This window comes from Lagenorhynchus albirostris, chromosome 16, assembly GCF_949774975.1.
Source record: "Lagenorhynchus albirostris chromosome 16, mLagAlb1.1, whole genome shotgun sequence".
Lineage (NCBI taxonomy): Eukaryota > Metazoa > Chordata > Mammalia > Artiodactyla > Delphinidae > Lagenorhynchus > Lagenorhynchus albirostris.
In genome coordinates this window covers 6613560-6635417 of record NC_083110.1, presented here as the reverse complement: position 1 = coordinate 6635417, position 21858 = coordinate 6613560, and the positions used below count along the sequence as shown (strand labels likewise).

General features: G+C 39.1%; 1 protein-coding gene across 1 annotated transcript in view; it reads left to right on the top strand.

The window, feature by feature from the left end:
• LYST (lysosomal trafficking regulator) overlaps positions 1 to 21491 on the top strand; it is a 177325-nt gene extending 155834 nt beyond the window's left edge. Inside the window, exons 47-53 of the mRNA XM_060126030.1 lie at positions 1966 to 2102; positions 6050 to 6148; positions 11966 to 12105; positions 12386 to 12483; positions 17759 to 17915; positions 18321 to 18392; positions 19332 to 21491. Of these exons, the coding sequence (XP_059982013.1) occupies positions 1966 to 2102; positions 6050 to 6148; positions 11966 to 12105; positions 12386 to 12483; positions 17759 to 17915; positions 18321 to 18392; positions 19332 to 19470 (842 nt within the window). The 3' untranslated portion in view covers positions 19471 to 21491. The remainder of the gene's footprint in view (positions 1 to 1965; positions 2103 to 6049; positions 6149 to 11965; positions 12106 to 12385; positions 12484 to 17758; positions 17916 to 18320; positions 18393 to 19331) is intronic.
• The last annotated feature ends 367 nt before the right edge of the window (positions 21492 to 21858 follow it).

The following is a 21858-nucleotide window of genomic DNA, read 5'->3' as shown; positions in this document are numbered from 1 at the left end:
TTGAAGTTTATCTCTTTAGAGCAGAGAGAAAGGGCTGGTATTATCATGCTAATGATGGGACTTAAATATGTCCAGTATAATTGCTAACCTGTCTTATTTGTGCCACTTCAGTCACAAGCCCTTAGTGGCCCTTAATAGCTGTGTTCATTCAGATTACACTTTATTTCCTCATAGAATGTATTTGGGATTTATCAGAATCTAGGTGTGTCCAGGGAAGTGGTATCATACAAGTTACAGCCATGGCCTCGGGCGGCATGTGCCTGAATTTGCATTCTCGTTCTGCTGCCTAATACCTGTGTGATCTTGAGAAAATGACTTACACTTTTGGAATCCTGGCTTTTAATCTATAAAATGGGAGTAACAAAAGGACTTATCTCACAGGGTAATTCACTGTAAGGATTAAATGAAATAATATAAGGAACGACTAACACAGCGCGGGACTCATTCTAAGTGCTTAATAAATAAATGCTCATCGGACAGTTAGCACCCTGGGGCCAGGGGCCGTGTGAGTGTTCACTGCTGTACCCAGCGCGGAACCGTCCACAGGGCCATTTCGGAGAGGCCTGGACTGACTGGGAGTGCACCTGGCAGATGGAAGGCCATGTGTGTTAGGCACTGCTGTGTCAAATAACTATGTCATTTTGCTTAGTTATATATGCATACTACAGTATAACAACTAAACCGCCATGGTTTTCATGATCTTTAGCCCAGTATAGACCAATTACTTGAGAACTGGCAATGCCTCAAAATTGCCTGAGGTACTTTTTTTCAAAATATATTGATACTTGGTTGGGTCCCATTGGAGACATACCGCTTCGGAATCTCTGGGGCTTGAGTCTAAGCCTGTGCATGCTACAAAAGCCATTTTCTTGCAAACTCCTGTTTAAGATCCACTGTTCAAATAGATAAAGCAGAAGTTTATTTTTCTTTTTTAAAAAATATGGTGCCTCTTGTGTTGCTGGAGTGAGAAACCAGGAACAGTTACTGAGTTCCTACTACATGCCAGTCTTTATGGTGGAATTTGCAAGGTCCCAAGGCTCATGAAGTGTGGTTCCTTTCCATAGCAGCTTATGTAGAGAGGAGTTTATACTTAACAAGGATATCCCAGTTTCTTTATTGCAAAAGTGATGTCCACATTTTGTTGGGATTATACTCAACAAAACAAAAAAATCTGTGAATTACATTTTCAGTGCGCTGTTGATTCATTCGACAAATATTTATTTGTTTTATTGCTTTATATGCTGGGTATTACGCTAGGTACTCACATTCTCTCTCCTTAAGGAACTCAAAGCTCCTAAGTTTCCAGGGCAGCACCAGCTATAGCATTTATGCTGCATTTGCCCTAGTCAACGTGCCAAAAAGGCGTAGATCATGAGAAACGCTGATGTCAGGAGGTCCAGATCTTTATCCCAAAAGGACATAATACTGTGTACGGGTCCAATGAGAAAAGAAAAGAACCTTGTTAAACGAAGGTCTCCCGTGCAGTCCTTGCAGTTGAAAGGATTAAATTATCCCTTCTCAGGATTGCTTCTGCTCTAGCAATGGTCCCTTTCTGGTATTAATAGTTGTCCATATTGATTTTTCAACAGGGTATCTACGTTTTTTAAAACATTTTCTAGTTCATATTTATTGTTAAAAGTAAGGGGTCACAGAACATGAAGAGAGGAAGCTTGATTATCACTGTCTTTTATAAAGATTTCTTAACAGAAATTTTAGTACTAAGTCATATAAATCCCAACCAAAACACCACAGGTGAAAAAGAATACAGTTCCACCCTTAGAATCCCATTAACCTTAAAGGGATAAAACTAACACAGTTGGGTCCATCTTATGGATATAAAGATGCTTTTGCACTGGAATGACCGTGTTCTGCTGTGTGAACTTGAGCCTTTAACCTGCCATTGTGGCCGGCTGTCCAGTAATAACTGAGCAGTGGCAACTGATGCTTTTATTTCTTCTCCTTGAGGTGTGAGAAGCATGAACAGTACTGACATTCAGTGGTCCGCCATCCTGAGCTGGGGATATGCTGATAACATTCTAAGGTTGAAGAGTAAACAAAGTGAGCCTCCAATAAACTTTATACAAGGTTCACAGCAGTATCAGGTAAACATTTTCATGAAGTACTTTATAATAATAATTAAATATAATGCTTTAAAAAGGAGTCAGACTGATGGTAGCTAGTCTTTAATATCCTGCAGTCAGTCCAGGAGCTGGTGATGCTGGATGTATGCCTTGTTTACAGCGCTGACAGGTCCCTAACTGCCGCTGTCTGTGTCCCCAGAGTTTGTCCTCTACCCAGTCTCTTGTTGAGGCAGCATCAGCTCATGGCTCAGTATTGGAACAAAATCAGCATTGCTTTCTTCTCAGTGTCCACTTACCTTTTGTTACTGTGTCGTTTTCTTTCTTTCTCTTTCTTGCTTTTCTTTCTTTCTTTCTTTCTTTCTTTTTCTTTCTTTCTTTCTTTTTCTTTTTCTTTCTTCCTTCCTTCCTTCCTTCCTTCCTTCCTTCCTTCCTTCCTTCCTTCCTTTTCTTTCTTTCTTTCTTCCTTCCTTTCTCTTTCTTTCTCTCTTTCTTTCTCTCTCTCTTTCTCTCTGTATAGCTGTGTTGGGTCTTCATTGCTGTGTGTGGGCTTTCTCTAGTTGCGGCGAGCGGGGGCTACTCTTTGTTGTGGTGTGCAGGCTTCTCATCGCAGTGGCTTCTTGTTGTGGAGCACGAGCTCTAGGCATGCGGGTTTCAGTAGTTGTGGCACAAGCGCTCAATAGTTTGGCTCACAGGCTCTAGAGCACAGCCTCAGTAGTTGTGACGCACGGGCTTAGCTGCTCCGCGGCATGTGGGATCTTCCTGGACCAGGGCTCAAACCTGTGTCCCCTGCGTTGGCAGGCAGATTCTTAATCACGGCGCAACCAGGGAAGTCCCTTTACTATGTCATTTTCAATAACCAGAGTGCCATGTTCTATACCTGGCTTTTTCTAAATGAACCGGGTATTTAGGCATCACAACATGGTAGAAGAGCCTTGGAGCTAACTGTAGCTCTGTGATCTGTGTTAGTGTCCAGCTCTGTTATTTACTATGTAGCCTTTGGCAAGGAATTTAACCTTACCCAACTTGAGTTTCTTTCCTCTTCTCTAAAACTGGTCTAGTCATACTCCCACCACTCTCTCATAAAGCTGTTGTAAAAATGTCTCCAGTGTTTCTGAAAGTGCTTTGTAAACTATAAAACACCAGGTACACACACACACACACACACACACACACACACACAGTACTGCCATAACTTTTTCCGGTACTAAATTGTATGTTAAACCTTCTTTCTTTGACTGTCTTTCCATAGGAAGTTCTTTTACTGTTTTCTGACTTCGTTACCTGCATAGCACCTGGTGCCTATTTATATAGCCCTAACATTCGTCACCATTCCCTGAGCACTTTAAAGATGGAGTCAGCTACTTTTGGGGAATTTTTGGCAGTGAAAGAAAGGAGAGCAATGACTTGTTTGCTTAACCTTCAATATGCGTGGAAAAAAAGGTCACTGCCTTTTGTCATCTGGCTTACCAGTAAACTAACAAAAGTAAGAATAAAGGACAGTGAAAAACAACCTTATTATAAATTTTAATAAGAATTTAAGCACTGAAAAATTATTTCTATCATGTAAAGTTGGGCACAGAAACATCATTAAAGATGAAAAAATACCCTCATTAAGTCCTTTTAGCAAAACAGGATGATTCAGATTTCTAGCAAACACGGTGTGATAAAGTACTTCCGGTCAAGTGCCTAACTGACTAGATAAGAATACCATATTTCATTTTGTTCTTAGAAATATGTTGTTCACTCATTGGTTGTTTAGTATGAGAAAATTTGTCCAGGGTATTATCATATGAAGACTCACACTCTGAGATTTCACTTATCTGATCAATTTCATCATCATCATTACAGATTAGAGTCCTGCTGTCTCTTAGCCTTTATCTTCTGATTGATCTCATAATTGTGAAACATGTTTCTGTCAATTTTCTTCTCTTTTCTATTATTGCTGGAAAATGAAAAATTCTCAATTTCCAACTGTGTTCGATGACAGCTGAAAGTAGACTACAGAAATGGTGTCTTTGGTCTTCTTTTATACTTTCTCAAAAGATGACAACATTCTTTTGACAATGCAATAAGAAAACCAAAAGATGACAATTTAGGGACTTCCCTGGTGGGGCAGTGGTTAAGAATCCACCTGCCAGTGCAGGGGACATGGGTTCAAGCCCTGGTCCGGGAAGATCCTACATGCTGCAGAGCAACTAAGCCCGTGCATCACAACTACTGAGCCTGCGCTCTAGAACCCGCGAGCCACAACTACTGAGCCTGCGTGCCACAACTACTGAAGCCCATGCGCCTAGAGCCTGTGCTCCTCAATGAGAGAAGCCACCGCAATGAGAAGCCCGCGCACCGTAACGAAGAGTAGCCCCCGCTCGCCACAACTAGAGAAAGCCCATGTGCAGCAACAAAGACCCAATGCAGCCAAAAATAAATAAATGAATAAATAAATAAATTTATTTTTTTTAAAAGGTGACAATTTATTTCACATTTTACATTATCCTTCCAGGAGATCCATCATTCTTCCATTTTCTTATTTTGTTTGTTTTGTTTTAGCATAGTTGGGAATAATTGAAGAGTAGAGATGAAATAATTCCTAGGATGATGAAATAGCAAAGTGTTTCAAAATAGAGGAAAAAATGAGATTATTGAAATCCTAGAAATGTAACTTAGGTTTATAAAAGAGTTCAGTCGACCCATATGGTAATTGCAAGACAGAATGAGTTTTATTCTTCATATAAGAAATAGGTACATTTTCTTTTTGCTTTTTGGAAGACCTCTAAGAAAGAATAGAAATTATGAAAAAAAAAAAAAAAGAAATATCAATCTTTACAAATAGAACTATTCAAGAAAGAAACTCAAAGGATAAAATTAGATCCAATGGACTCTGAAGATATATTGAGAGTTAAGAAGAGTCAGGCACCAAGCAAGTCAGTTTTCAAGGTAGCAGACACTTGAACACGTTTGCAGGGCCGGGGAAGAAGCCAGCAAATGACAGCTTGAAATTCTGACAGTTGTTTGAGAAACACCGGGGTGGGGTGGGGCTGGCCTTAGAAACAGAGGGGCTTCTCTAAATCAGGAGGCGACGCCGAGACATTTTCAGGCCCAAAGGAGGGAAAGGGATGAGGTCTGTGGCTGATGACCGCCGTCTTCTTAGTGAAGTGAAGTGTGTGGGTATTGCTGACCAGCCGACCGACCAGGAGAGGTGGGACTGGAGAGGGGGCAGAGCAGCTGGGGACAGCTGCTGGGGTGTGGTGCTGGGGGTCCGCTAGTGCCAGAGGAAGACTGTCAGGCCGAGCAAAGAGGTGAGCCCACCTTGAATAGTGTCGCCATGGTTGGGACTCAAGGGTTTATAATCCCCAGGGAATAATCCCAGATTTTTTTCTCCACGTTTATCTTTCTTTCTTCTCCTATCTAGCAATCTTTAGAACTGTTAGAAGCAATACCTCTACTTATATATATACTCTGTTTCCCTACCAAAGATAGAAAAAGGAAAAGAAAAAGAAATAAAAGGAAAAATCAGGTACATGCGTCTCTCTCTCTCTCTCTCTCTCTCTCTCTGTCTCTCTCTCTCTCTCACACACACACACACACACACACACACACACACACACACACACACACACACACACACACACACACACCTCTCAACCTTGGATCTAGTCAATCCTGGATCATTTTGTTTAAATTTCTGAGGAACAAATGGCCCTGTGTGTATTTGTGTGTGTGTGTGTATGTGTGGACACAGAAAAATGTAAAATCATAGACAATGCATTGTAATACATTTTAATTTGGAAACAGCTTTTAGATAGCTTTAAGTTACAGAATATTATTATATCTTACACCATTCTAATCATTTCAAGTAAAATGTTTACCTTAAATTTTGTGATCATATATTTTTAAAATAATTGTCAGAAAAGTAGGAGCATTTCTCATGCTTTTTAAACATGATCATCTTTGATTTGTCCTTTCTCTAGGTGACTAGTTGTGCTTGGGTACCGGACAGTTGCCAACTGTTTACTGGGAGCAAATGTGGTGTCATCACAGCCTACACAAACAGATTCATGAGTGGCACGGTAGGTCCTGGGTGCGTTTTGTGGGATTTTCATGTTAGTGAGAGGAAGAAACCCTTTATGAAGTATAAATTTGGTATAAGATTAAATTTTTTGTACATTAATCTTTTGTACTTTAATCTTTTCACATAAGCTCTTAAAATGTAAAAGGTCACATGTCTAACTCTTTAATTTTAGGTTTATTAAGATCACAAAAATTTTGAAAATAACCATAAAGGTCAGAGACAGACAGTATTTTGAGTTATGACCTGTTTTGAGTTTAGGCTTTTTCATGGCATTTTGATGCTTGCTTGCTTTCATTCTCGGTATCAACCTGAGTGCTTACAAGTATCCCACAACATTCTATAAAAGTTGGAAGTACAGAACTTCTAATGTTCAACATTCCTATGCCCTCTGGGTGAATTAAATGACAGAAAAATCCAAGTAGCCAGTCTTGATTTCTACCACTTACTGGAAGAAATTTTTGCATTCACTGAATCCTTTGGATTTGAGAGTTAAATTATTAAAACACTCTGGTGAAGAAGACATTATGCAATACTTCTTTTAATATACTGTCATTCCTTTTTTTTGTTTTTTTGCAGTAACAGTACTTACTTTTTTAAGAGATTAAACCTACAGTATTTTAGTAGTTAATTAAAGAACCAATTCCTAAGAGGCATTTCCACTGTAGGTCTGTCATTCCTTTCTCGAATCAGCTGTCTGTGGTGCTGTTGAGGATTAGTGGCAAGTTTAGGGTGATAACTCAGTGATTATCATTCTAGTCTAAAATGTGCTCTGTGCTTTATTTTAATTACAATTTTCTGCATTATTTTATAAAACATGTTTTACTGGGTGAAACCTGTATTTCTAGCATAGGGTGATGCTCAGTTCCTTACTTTTCTGTCCAAGTTTATTCCCTTTTAAGCCCTTGTTAAGGTTCTTTGCCACGACCCTTGGGGTATAAATGTGACCATAATACTGTTTCTGTCTCTTAGTCTAAGGAGTCATTAAAATGTTTGAAGCAGGAGTGATATGATCCAGTCAGCATTTTAAGGCCGTCACTGTAACGCCTACAAGGAGAATCGCTTAAAAGGGGTGTGGGGCTGGAGGGGAGGGTACCAGTTCAGAGACGCTGTAGTGATACAGGCCGGCTGTGGTGAGGGCTCCGTGTCAGGAGGTTGGCATGTACAGGTTATTGCAGGACAGTGAGGTTGTTTTCTAAGAAAGATTCACACACAGCTTAGAAGAGCCACAAGTGGGACCAACCAGATGTCAGGGAGCCTGAAAAGTTACACATGAGCTAGATCTTTTTTGTTTGTTTGTTTTTGTTTTTGTTTTTGCGGTACACGGGCCTCTCACTGTTGTCGCCTCTCCCGTTGCGGAGCACAGGCTGCGGACGCGCAGGCTCAGCGGCCATGGCTCACGGGCCCAGCCGCTCCAAGGCATGTGGGATCTTCCCGGACCGGGTCACGAACCCGCGTCCCCTGCATCGGCATGCGGACTCTCAACCACTGCGCCACCAGGGAAGCCCCCCACATGAGCTAGATCTTAAAGGACCATTTTACTAAGTGGAGAAAAGAGGAAAGAGTATTGTAGCAAAGTAAACCAGCACATGGAAACAAAGGCATGGTAGTTTGGGGGATGGCAGATACTTTTATGTGTAGTTTAGAGTAGAACGTGCTGGGAGGAGTGCCACATTCAGGGCAGGAACAGTAGAGTGAGGTGAGGGTCTTATACACAGGCCACAATAAGAAGAATGCTAGGGGGTCTGAGCAGAGAGGCGCCTTCACTTTTGGATTGTCTTCTGTTTTCTCCTTTTTACTCCCCAAGGCCTAAAGTGGATGTTAATTTTATAATATCTCTAATATTTACCACTGCCATTGCCTTTCACCTTCTGAGTTCACCCTGTTTCCTTTTTTCTACAAATATATTCTAATCTCTGCTGCTAGAGCAGTTGTCTGCTTGTACACTCAGATCATTTGCACCATCATAGACACCTATTTAAAAACTAGCTTCATATTTTGTTTTTTATTTCCTCTTGCTTTCCCCAACACTATAAACAGCCTTGCTCTTAGTTTTCCTTACTTCCATTCTTCCTATAATTTAAAATTTTAATTGTACGCTAGCACAGTATACAGTATTGGTTAAAAAAAACCAAAGATTAAGCTGTACTCAGTATAAGAGTAATTTTGCACAACATAGCTCTGAAATAGATCAGAGATGTAGCTATTATCATTTGAATACAGCAAGACACATGCTTCTTTTAGTTTGAAGTTATTGTGAAGTCTTAGGTTGCTTACCTTTCCTCAGTTCTGTATTTGCCTGAAAGTGGATTTTTTCAATTTATTTGTAAGGGTTTTCTTTTTCTCCTAAGTATTAATAGTATTAGGTAATCAAGTCATGAGATTAATAGTTACTATTTAAACCATGTCCAAAATTGTATCTTAGCTGTGTGGTTTTATCATTGTTTGATCTGAGAGAAGGTTACTTGGGTTTTTGTAGATGTTGTTGTTGCTTTTTATTGGGGACCGTCTCATCATTTTGGGGTCCCCGAAGCTGCAGATGTGACCCTATGCCTGTGAGGTTGGCAGGAAACACCTCATGTTTACTAGCTTCTGTTCTCCCAACCCGCTGAAGGCCATGGTTCTAGAAGTATCTGTGCTCTCGTTTGTGTTGGCCTTGACACATACGAAAGACCACCTCCCAAGCACCATGTAGGATATGACCAAAATAATTGTTGTCTGAAAATATTTTCGAGGGAATCTTATGAAATACTTTCCTGAGCTAGTGAAGCATATATAACTTTGAGCATTGTGAGTTTCTGTTGACTATCCCAAGATAGTCTGCTAAAATGCATTCTACATGTGTAATGACGAATATGTTGCTTGGTTATAGGGAATGGTTATCTATAAGCCATTTGTATATAGTATTAGAGAAGAATGTCTTCTAAAAGTGATAACTGGTTTTAAAATAGTTGGTCTTGAGTCATTTTTTCACTAATTAAATAGTGTGGCCACATCATCTTCATATAAGTGAACACCTGTATTTCTATTCTCTAAATTGATGGTGGTTGGAGAAAATATATGCAGTGTATCAAGGTAGTATTACACCATTCAAGAACATTTTATGAAGAAGTAGGCCAGCACAAGATTCCTGTTCTACCCATGGAAATTATTTTCTGATCCATCAGGGAATCATCTAGTAACACTAACACCTGCAATCATTTTAAAGTGAAAAATCTATAAAATTTCAATAACCACTATAGGGTACCTACCTTGTGTTTACCCCATAAATATTATTCATGATCATGAAGTAAAAAAAAAATACACACACACACATATATATACATACATATATTTATTTATTATTATTATTTTTTTTAATAAGCAAGGAGGGAGCTTTAGCTTGAGGGCATTTGTCAATCCTAGAATATTGACACTGTCCTTGGACAGCCTCTTGTGAGAGGAATAGAAAACAACAACAAGGGACAGAGCAAGCTGGGGAGTCCCAAGGAGGCCCTTGTCCAAAAGACTGGTCCCTAAGAGTAAGGATGAGTCAGATAGGACCAACTCTTGCCTGGAATTACAGCCTGGATTGGAATCCCCTGGGTTGTCCAGGATCCTCAAGACTTGACTTTGGGTAAGGCGTCCCTAGCCTGGCATGGAGATCCAGGCCATCCAGCAGAAGAAACGAGGTACTTGCATTCTATTCCACAAATAGAGGAATTCCTACAGATAATCTTCTTAATGTAGTAACAAATACACAAAACCAAGCACACAGATTTACAGATAAGAAAATGAATATGTGAACAAGTTAAACTTAGTTACAATAAGAGAAATTCAAGTTAAAGCAACCTTGATTGCTGTTTAAAACTCGGGAAATTTCCACAGATTTAGAATGGGAATTGAGCCACAAACTGAAATGCTGCAGAGTTCAAGCAGAGAAGGGGGGAGCTCAGGCCTGTGGGGGCAAGGAATTCTTTGGTCCCAGGGACCCTGAAGAATGGTCTGCAAGGGCGCTGGCACACCCCTGTGGCCCTGCAGGCTCCTGGCCCTGCGGGGAAGGCCACGGAGGAGAGCCAGAGGGGCCCAGAGCCAGGACTCGTGCCCCTGGTCAGAGCCATCTGGTTGCTGCGGTTGTGTGCAGCTGAAGGCCACATGCCCTAGCTAAACAGAAGCCACTGCCACACAGCTCAAGCCAGTGGTTCCAAGGGGAACTGTAAGCCTGCTATCGCCGGGTCATTTGAGTCTTTAAGAATAAAATAGGTATTTTTACGTGAAAAATAAAGCACTTAAAATAGATGAGCTGCAGCTAATAACTCAACACATGTTTCAAAAGCAGTGGTGATCAAAAAGGCAAGATGTAGCAGATACCTAAAGAATGATTAATACCATATATATAAAGTTTAGCAACATGAAAAACAATACAATTGTTATAGTAACATATAGTAGAACATAAATTCTACATACATGGGAAACAAATACAAAATTCAGGATAATAGTAACTTCTGACAAGAGAGAGGAAATAGGATGTAAAACAGTACACAGACTATGTAATGTTTAATGTTTTCTTTATTTAAAAAATAAGCTGATCTTATAAAATATTAGGATTAGTTTAACTGAGTGGTCAGTATACAGCTTTTTATTATACTTTCTTTCTACTTTTCTATATTCTTTGTATTGAAATACTTTATGACAATAAACTGCTACCCTAATGAAAACAAAGGTTAGACCCTGTGTGGACATCTGGCATCTGTGAGCCATGTGGAACTTGGAACATCAGTTTTCAATGTTTGATTTAGAAAATCAGTCCACAACTATTGATGAGTAATACATCGCCATTGGTGGCATCATGAATTGGTACAAAGCCTTTGAAAAGTACACTCAAGAACTGTAAAATTATTAATATTCACTGATCCACTAGTAGGATACTGGAAATTCTAAAGAAATGATTTAGAGGAGGAACAAAACTTATATACATGAAGGATTTAATTATGACATCTATAATTTTGAAAAAATTTGAAACAATTTTAAATGTCTATCATAAAGGATGCTCAAGGGGACTTCCCTGGTGGTGCAGTAGTTAAGAATCCGCCTGCCAAGGAAGGGGACATGGGTTCGAGCCCTGGCGCGGGAAGATCCCACATGCCGCGGAGCAACTAAGTCCGTGTGCCACAACTACTGAGCCTGTGCTCTAGAGCCCATGAGCCACAACTGCTGAGCCCATGTGCCACAACTACTGGAGCCCGTGCACCTAGAGCCTGTGCTCTGCAACAAGAGAAGCCACTGCGATGAGAAGTCCGTGCACCACAAGGAAGAGTAGCCCCTGCCCGCCGCAATTAGAGAAAGCCTGTGTGAGGCAACAAAGACCCAACACAGCCAAAAATAAATAAATAAATAAATAAATAAATAAATAAATTATTTTTAAAAGGGATGCTCAAGTAAATTATGGTATACTAACTGTATAGAATATTATAACACTTAAAAATCATTTTGAAGACACTGTCAAAAATGGAAAATGCTTATGGGAGAATGTATAAAATACAAAATAGGGAATTATTTGTATGGCAATAATCACAGCTATAAAATACATATGTAATTGGCTAAAGACTGGAAAAGAATAGACAAAAATGAAAAGCTTATTTGTTGATGAAATTATGGTCAATTAAAAATTTGTTAATGTTTAGTTTTACTCTTTAGAGAAAGTTGAACTAGATTGAAAAATGAGATGTTTGAGAAGAATATTTGAATCACTTGGGTTGTTTTTATTTTTGAGATACGACACTAGGATACCTTTCGTCATGGTTTTTGTTTTATACTTTACTTATTTTTTAAATTTTAGCCTTCAGAGATAGAAATGGAGTCTCAGATACATCTCTATGGGCACACAGAAGAGATAACCAGCTTATTTGTCTGCAAACCATACAGTATAATGATAAGTGTGAGCAGAGATGGAACCTGCATCATATGGGATTTAAACAGGTACAGAAATCTCCAACTCTAAAATAGCTATTTTTAAGGTTTTAGTTCTTACTGTGAGAAATAGATGCACTAAAATAATATCTTTATATCATAATAGCTTTAAGCATGAAATACGGACTTTACCTTTGTAATCTTATTGAATTTAAAAATCAGTTAGGAATATAGTCAGGAATGCCTTATAAATAGTAGATACATATACAGTGAGGAGAAGAATTATACAAATAAGAGAATATAATTATATGTAATGATCATATGCAAATTCATGTCTTTGGTCTTTCAGGTTGTGCTACGTACAAAGTCTGGCGGGACACAAAAGCCCTGTCACAGCCGTCTCTGCCAGTGAGACTACAGGTGACATTGCCACCGTGTGTGACTCAGGTGAGCTGGCCCCAAAACCAAAGCACAGGGTGGTTGCACTCACAGTGCATTCAGCCAGCTGGTTACATCATAGGTTAAAGTGTTGCATTACATCTCTCAGGTCCCTACCAGATCTGTATACTTAGGTGATAGCATGTATGTGTGTTAAGACTCCACACTCCCAATGCAGGGGTCATGGGCTCGATCCCTAGTCAGGGAACTAAGATCCGGCATGCCACACAGCGAGGCCAAAAAAAAAAACCCAGTAAGGTTGAAGATTGAGTTCATCAATTTCGGCATCTACTTATGCAAAAGTTAGTATTGTCATAATTTAACTTTTTTCTGATATATGTAAGATTGCATTTGAGCACATGTAAGTTAAGCAAATTACTGTTACATAATTATCTGAATTTTCTTTGGTTTTATTTTTCCATCCTTTTTTGCTTCTGCTTTTTTTTTTTTTCGCGGTACGCGGGCCTCTCACTGTTTTGGCCTCTCCCGTTGCGGAGCACAGGCTCCAGACGCGCAGGCTCAGCGGCCATGGCTCACGGGCCCAGCCGCCCCGCGGATCTTCCCAGCCCGGGGCACGAACCCGTGTCCCCTGCATCGGCAGGTGGACTCTCAACCACTGCGCCACCAGGGAAGCCCTGCTTCTGCTTTTTAACTACTGACTTTGCTACCTCCCTCCTGACTAAATGAAAAGAATGATGATCAACTTCCTACATGTGTCTTGTAGTTCCTGTGAGAGAGTAGTATAAAATAATAATGGAAGTATAATTTGCCCAAAATTTGCATGGCAAAGATATATCTCCTAATCAAAGGTCTGGCTTTTAGTTTTTGTTTTTTCATGTATACATATTAAAAAACTTGATGCATCCAGAGAGAAAGAACTGTTGAAAAGCTCATCAATTTTCTGTTTGCATTTCCATTAATTGAAAGGATCCTTTTGAAGAACTGTTTCTTTTTGTCCACTCAGTACAGATATTTTCCACACATCTACAGTGGGTGATCTTTTATCCTTTGCTTGCATTTTTCATATTGTTTGTTTTTTCCTGACACCAAATGTGTGGTCTTTCCAGACACTAAACAATTCTCCAATTCTATGACACCAACTGGGTGTCCAACAGTGCAATTCAATTCTGACACTAACTAGTTGAAGTTAGCAAATTTGGGAGTCCCAAGACCCCCCACCAGGTTTGATAATTCTCTCGAATGACTCACAAAACTCAGTAAAACACTGTACTTACTACTATGGTTCATTACAAAGGATAGAAGTGAACAGCCAGAAGAAAAGGTAGGTAGGGTGAGGTCACAGGGTCTGTCCCTGTGAAGTCAGACTGCACCACCCTCCTGGCATGTCAGTGTGCTCATCAACTTGGAAACTCTCCTCCCCCTGTTGTTTAGGAGTTTTTCTAAGGTTCCATTCTGTAGGCAGTAGATTCTATCATTGGCCATTAGGAACTGAGCTCAACCTCCCGCCCCTCTCCCTTCCCTGGAAGTGGGAGGTGCTGTAAGTTCTAACTAGGGGTTGGCTTTTCGGGTGACCAGTTCCCATCCTGAAGCTGTCTGGGCCTCCCCCCAGGAGTTATCTCATTAGCATAAAAAAGACAGTAAATTAACAAGGATTTAGGAGCTCTATGCCAGGGACCTGGGACAAAGTCCGAATATTTATTTTTGTACTATACCACAGTAAAACTCTTGTTTTTCCAAAACACTCATTCATGCTTATATTCAAGAAAAGTAACATCTTCAGTCATGCTTCAAGATTTCAGTATGAAGTATTTGCCAGTCTTCACCCCTAGTCATAAAATAATGTCATGAAAACATTTTTATTTCCTAATCAGCATAACTAAGGGGAAAGATCTTAAACAGTTGACTTTGGTAATATAAGTGTGGGCAGATGATTGATGACTTTGCTAATTGTTCCTCCTTGATTTATACATTAGTGGCTTTTAGTATGTCACACCAAGAGGGAATTTGGGGGAATCATATAATGATTATTTATATAGAGTTCTATACTTTCTTGTTTTGGCAACATTTGGAAGTTAGGACTGATCCCGAGGGAACCAAATTTTGTAAAGTTAATTACTTTCCTGCTGCCAGTAGTGATTTATTATATCTGTGATATTACATTAGCTAGTCATATGGGAACAAGAAACCAAATTACTTTTGCTTACAATTACCAGCTCACTAGTAGGGTGTTCAGGTGCCCCTAGGTAGTGTGCACAGTATAATAGAGTAATGGCTAGAACGTTCTTTCCACTTTGAACAAAAAGGCCTTCTACACTTGTTTGAGGCCTCTCAGTGCATATAGAAGAGGACTCATAAAGAGCAACTGGTATATAGACAGCATCATAAAAATAATGATTTTTTTTAATTTTTATTTTTAAATAATGATTTTTTTTTTAAAAAGAGAGGACAAATTTATGTTAAGTGATCCAGACTATATTTCATTCTCCTATTCTTATAGTCCAGGAAGGGAAGAAAGTTACCAGATTTAGCCTACGAAAAGTCTTGACACTTTAGTGAGAACCATCCAAGTAACTTTTAAATCAAAATTTAAGAGAAATAAATACATATGCATGTGCATGTATATATAATATATAATGTGTATATGTATGTATACACATATATAATCTCAAAATTTTCTGTATTGGGGCTGAAGATACACTGGCAAACTCATTCCTCCTGATCCTAATTTCCCAGGGCTTATTATGGGATGTGGTTGTTATAGTGATAAGATGTAAAATTTATTAAACTATGTAAATATTATAGTAGATGGTTTCTGTATTTTTTAAAATCATTCTGCCACTATATCAAAATATATGCATTTCAACTAGGGCTCATAGCCTTTTCCTGTGTTGCCAGTGGTACTCTGAAGTTAATATACTATTCTAAGATTCAGAGTAGGGGGTAGTTCTCCAATTTCTTTTAATTTTGATGAAGATGTATAGGAAGAATAAAGATTTTTTTCAGGAATACCCAACTTTCTGACTTTTAGTTGATATGTTAAATTATACATGAAAGCAATCCAGTATTGGGTAAGGGCCTCGATTTTTTTTTAATATATATTTATAATCTTAGGCAGATGAGTGGTTACTTGGTTTTGTGGTAGACCAAGTTTCTGGGCAATCTGCTAGGGTAATTCTTTGCCTGTTAAGTTCCATACCATACTTCAGAGTTGAGGACCACATTTAGATTTTTTATTTTGAAGAACTCAGCCATGCAATAGCTGTGTCTTACAGTTACCAACCCCTACATCAATATTGTTTACGGATATGTATCCAGTGACTTCAGTAAGCCTTCTGACCATACTAGTACACATCCGGTCACTTTATATATTTTTAAAAATCTTTATTAGATATTAAATTCAAAAGAAAGAGTGAAATCTCTACTTATGTAAAAGATGAGTTTATCATCTACAATTGTATTTCTTTAGCATATTGAGTCTCCTATATCTTTTTTTAAATTTATTTATTTTTGGCTGTGTTGGATCTTTGTTGCTGCACGTGCGCTTTCTCTACTTGCGGCGAGCAGGGGCTACTCTTCATTGCAGCGCGCGGGCTTCTCATTACGGTGGCTTCTCTTGTCGCAGCACACGGGCTCTAGGTGCGCGGACTTCAGTAGTTGTGGCATGCGGGATCAGTAGTTATGGCTCACGGGCTCTAGAGCACAGGCTCAGTAGTTGTGGCGCACGGGCTTAGCTGCTCAGTGGCATGTGGGATCTTCCCGGACCAGGGATCAAACCCGTGTCCCCTGCATTGGCAGGCGGATTCTTAACCACTGTGCCACCAGGGAAGTCCCAGAGTCTCCTATATCTTGATGCTTTATTTGGATAATCTCTCCTAATCAATATTCTACAATGGGAAGTAGACCACTGGGCATTTTTTAATCTTTGTGTGTGTATGTGTGTGTGTGTATGTGTGTGGTAAAATATATTTAACATAAAAGCTGCCATTTAAACCATTTTAAAGAATACAATTCAGTGGCATTATTACGTTCACAGTGTTGTGCAACCATCACCACTGTCCGCTTCAAAAACTTTTTCATCACCCTGAACAGAAACTCTGTAACCATAACTCCCACACTCCTCCCTCCCCAGCAGAGCCTGGTAACCTCTATTCGACTTTCTCTCTCTGTGAATTTGCCTATTTTAGATATTTTATATAAGTGGAATCATACAGTATTTGTCCTTTTGTGTCTGGGTTATTTCACTTAGCGTACCACTTTCAAGGTTTATCCGTGTTGGTGCCTATATCAGAACTTCATTCCTTTTTTTGGCTAGACAATATTCCATCGTATAGATATACCACATTTTTGTTTATCCATTCATCTCTTGATAAACATTTGGGTTGTTCCCACCTTTTGCCTATTGTGAATGATACTGCAACACACTAGGCATTTTGGTTGGTGACATTTGAAGGTCTTCCGCATACCTTTAGGTAAAGAAGTATTTCCAATATTTATTTCTTTGCTATAAAATCTTTTCATTTCCTTAATAAAGAGAGAAACACATTGTCTGCTTTTCTGTTAGTTCTAATGGAGAGATAAAATTAAGTGTAGTAACACATTATGTCGTCCAAACTTTACCATGCCTCTTAACCTCTGTCTTATCAGTATGAGAATATTTCTCCAAAGAAGGCTGGACACATCACCATGAGGCCCCAAACCACAGCCCGAGTTTATAGAAGATATTAAAGCAATTAGTGCCTCCTCCACCCCCTGGAAAACTACAAAAAGTTTGGTTACTCATGGTCTTTGAAAGGAAAAAAAATTCGTTTAATAAGACATCGATTTGTAAGAGTCAATCTTAGACATTCTGAAGAATTAGCTTTCATTTTTTTTAAGAATTAGTTTTTAACTCAGCTTTTACTGTAACTTTTTTTTCTTCAGAAGTCCCGGAAGTCACTTCTTATAGATAGTTTCACAGAATATTTTCTTCTCTTTTTGGGGATTGTTTAGCTTTCTAGGTACTTTCAAATTCAGATTTGGCAGTTTGTATGCTGAAATATCATGACTACAGAAAGATTCATGGTTAATTTACATTGTTGCTCTACCTTGTAGCTTAATTTATTTTCATTTTTTTCACTGGTCATCTTCTCTAGATAAATATGCCAACTCTGTGTGACTTACAGTGCAGTAGCTCCATTTATACAGTCTTCAGTCGTGAGTTGCCTATAAACTTCATCACTAAAACAAACAAGCTAGGCCCTCAGGGATGCCCCTCTGGGGCCCAGTTTAGGGGGCTCTGTGACACCCACAGCCTGGTGACCTGCGGGTGACTGTGGCATTTTAGCTGGCGGGGGCAGTGACCTCAGACTCTGGACAGTGAACGGGGACCTCGTTGGACATGTCCACTGCAGAGAGATCATTTGTTCTGTGGCTTTCTCGAACCAGCCTGAGGGAGTATCTATCAACGTGATTGCTGGGGGATTGGAAAATGGAATCGTAAGGTAAGAGGCGTTTCTTCTTTCTTTGTGTACTTCTGTCTATACGGGCACAGCAGTTTCAAAAATTGGTTTTTACTATCTAAACATAATAATATTTAGAGATTTAAAATCACCTTCGGATATCGGTTCTTCAGTTCTTAGTTTTATTTATAAATAGTAAAGATAGCTATAGTACATTTTTGAAATTTTATATTGTTTGTCAACTATGAAAGAGTAACAATATGAAAATACACAGTTAGGTTTCCTTTCTCCCCACCCACCTGGGCAAACTGCCCAGAAGTAACTACGGTTAATCGGTTTATTGTGTTTCCTTCCAGATGACTTTTAACAAGTAAACACATAGGTTCAATTTTTAGGGAAGGAAACTTTAGTTTGCATAATTAGATGATGACTTTTTTCTTCCTCTAGGTTATGGAGTACTTGGGACCTAAAGCCTGTGCGGGAAATTACATTTCCTAAATCGAATAAGCCTATTGTAAGGTAAAACCTCCCTCACCTCTTCTTTCCTTCATAACATACTCTGTGACGGTTTTGTTGGAGAGACAGTAAAGCACACAGAGGTAAAGAAGTGCGTAATGAAAGTCATTATAAACAGCTGGCCATTTATTGAAGCCCAGGATGCCCGGGGCCCGGTGGCAAGAGGAGGCCAAATGCCTGTCTTCATGGAGCTCGAAGTCTGGGTCAGGAGCTCACAGCCCCACAGGCAGGCGTGCTGGGCTCGTGGCCAGGGAAGCCTCCTGAACTTCCAGCAGAAGTGATGGATTTTTTCCCTTTCCTTATGGAAAATCCCATAATGGTGATTGATGGCTACAGGCGTGTGCTTGACAGGACTGCTAAACAACCAGTTACCCTTTGCTCTGTTAACAAATTTGACTTTAAAAACTCAATTGGAAGGAAGGGATTCAAATTCTACTTTATTAAAATAATTTTTAATCCACTAAATGTAAAGTTTAATGAACCTACATTAATTATGTATTAATGTTACATTTTTTACCCTTTCCCCTTTCAGGGAAATAAAATACCTCCATAAAATAATCACCATTTATTTCTATAGAGAGAAAGTGTGGTACTGCTGTATTTTTCGAAGTTTCCTATACCCAAGTATTTGTAGTTTAAGTAATCAGGCTAAACAAGAAGGGAAAAGAAAATATGCAAAGAAGGAGCAGAACGTACCGATCCTTTTGGTCCTGGTTTTAGTCTGTATCACTTGGTTAGAAGGAGCTTCACAAACATGCCAGCAGAGCAAGTAAACTACATTAGAATTACAGTCAAAACCAATGAGTTGTAGGCCGTCATTTTGTTTGTCTCTGTGCTCCAGTAAACATATCTTAACCCCCTTACACTGATTTCCATGTGATCACCAATATGCTGATACACTTTTCAGAGACACAATATACAAATGGGATTTTTTTTTCACAGCCTTACATTTTCCTGCGACGGCCACCATTTGTACACAGCAAACAGTGATGGGACCGTGATCGCCTGGTGTCGGAAGGACCAGCAGCGCCTGAAACAGCCAATGTTCTATTCCTTCCTCAGCAGCTATGCAGCGGGATGAGTGAGAACCTCGCATTCTGCAAGGCACTTTAACTCCAAGCTAGATTTGCCGACTTCGCCAGTTACAGGAGGTCAAACCCGAAGAACTGGATGACCAAACAAACCATCCAAGTAATGATAAAGTCTATTCATCTGCACGAAATTCTGCAGCCTCACGAGGTCCTGAGAGGAAAGTATTGTTTAGTGATGACCTGGAGGGTGTGTCAGTATGCACTAACCAACAAGGTTTAAGTGTGGCACAGTAAATTAAAATCATATTCCTAAAGGTTTTTTTCCATAGAGGATTCTAAAGAAAAGATGAGCATCTCTCTATTTCTGTTTTCTATTACTTTCTATTTTCTATTATTCCAAAAAAGCCAGTAGGATTTAAATTGGTTAGCTGTTTGTATAAAATGCTCTAAAGATTATATTTTAAAAGCTTTCTGCCAAGATAACACACCCACCCCACTCCCCCCAAAAAAGGAAAGATAAGGAGAAAGAATTCAGGACTTGATCATTGCTTTCTTTGAGAAGTATGTAATCCAGTAGGTGCCTCTGCACCAAAGATTTTTTGGAATATCTGAATATTTGAATCTCAGTGTTAGGCAGTTTTTGCCTGTTGCCTTCTTAGCTCAAAGTAGAACCAGAATTTTTTGACAGTCACAAACAACAACACAAGTATCTTTGATTTTCAGACACATTCTGTTTCTTCATAAAAATCCTACTTAAAATCCATAACACTAGATATGGAATATCCTTAGTTGAGTCACTAAGATTTAAACACAGTGATAATTCTTTTAATATCTGCCATTTACAGAGCATTAAATACTTAACAATTTGCAATAGAAAGCCTCCATTTCAGAAAAAGTTTGCACATATATTAATAATGCAGTCCAGTTAAGGCATTTAATCTAATATGCAGGAGGAGTTTTCTTCCCCAAAACAGAATTACAAAAGAAAAGGACACAGCTTACTTCGTTCTAAACAGGAGGCAGAATAATTCTTTTAGGAAGCAGTTTCCACTGTTTCTACTAACCTATACCACTTGAGAATTCTAGGAACAATAGAAAAATCTGTGTACTCCACAGCAAACTTACACATGATAAAGACAGAATTCCTAAAACTCCTGGAATAGTCTATCATGATATTATGGCTCTATTTTTACTTGGGGTGCTGCTTTATTGGCTTTGAAAACACTGTAAAATAAGCTGTTACCATGAGATACAAAGATGTATTCCTGCCTAAGAATTACTTGTGTGTTTGTTATGGAAATTTAATTCATATGGTGTTTACAGAACTACTTTTGTAACTTCCAGACTTTCTAAAACATTCTGCTTAAAAACTGTATAAAATGCAATTGCAAAGTCTCTGCTGTCGAGGTAAATACAAGAGGAAGCAAGTGGCTACGTATGCTCGTAACCTTCAGTTGCATACATAGGTAAGAGCACTTCACGGCTGCACTGAGATCATGGTTTGCACAGACCACCTATTAATTCTGAGGTCCAAATAGGTGCAGAGATGAGACTATTCCTATTCACGTTGAAGTGATTTGCTTTGTTTAAAAAAAAAAAATCGCAGCTATTGTCTAACTTTCATTTTTCTACTGAGAACTTTACATTAGTCCCTTATTAGAATAAGGTTGCTACTCAGTCTTTTTTTTTTTTAAGGCTGAATTTCATCATTTATCTAAAAAGAAAATATGCAAAATGACTGGTCTTGTTAAGAGTGCAATATTATATTTTTATGTAAAAATAAAAATGAAATTGGGGGGATTATTTATTCAGCATGAAACTTAATATGTATATGTTTGAAGCACTTCATAATATGCATGTTGTAGCAAATATTTCTGTAAACTATCACAAGCTCTGTTACCTTTGTACACACTGCCACTTCACAGTGGGGATAAATTTCATAAAAATAGACTTGAGGACCTATTCTCATTGCAGTTTAAATATTATGACCAGATCTCAAACTGGTGGCTGTTTTTGGTAACCCATATAGTTTCTCTCTTTAGCTCCCCTATAAATTTATGTCACTAGAAAAGGATAATTGTCATTTCTTAATTGTGGTCTTTGTGAGAACTTGTATATTTCAATCTTTACTGCCTTTAAATGGAGTTTAGACAGAAGTCCTAAGGTCAAACCACTCTTTTTTTTTTTTTTTTTTTTTTTGCGGTATGCGGGCCTCTCACTGCTGCGGCCTCTCCCGCTGTGGAGCACAGGCTCCGGACGCGCAGGCTCAGCGGCCATGGCTCACGGGACCAGCCGCTCCGCGGCACGTGGGATCTTCCCGGACCAGGGCACAAACCCGTGTCCCCTGCATCGGCAGGCGGACTCTCAACCACTGCGCCACCAGGGAAACCCAAACCACTCATTTTTAAAAGGAAAAGACTATCTGTCCCTCCCCCCTC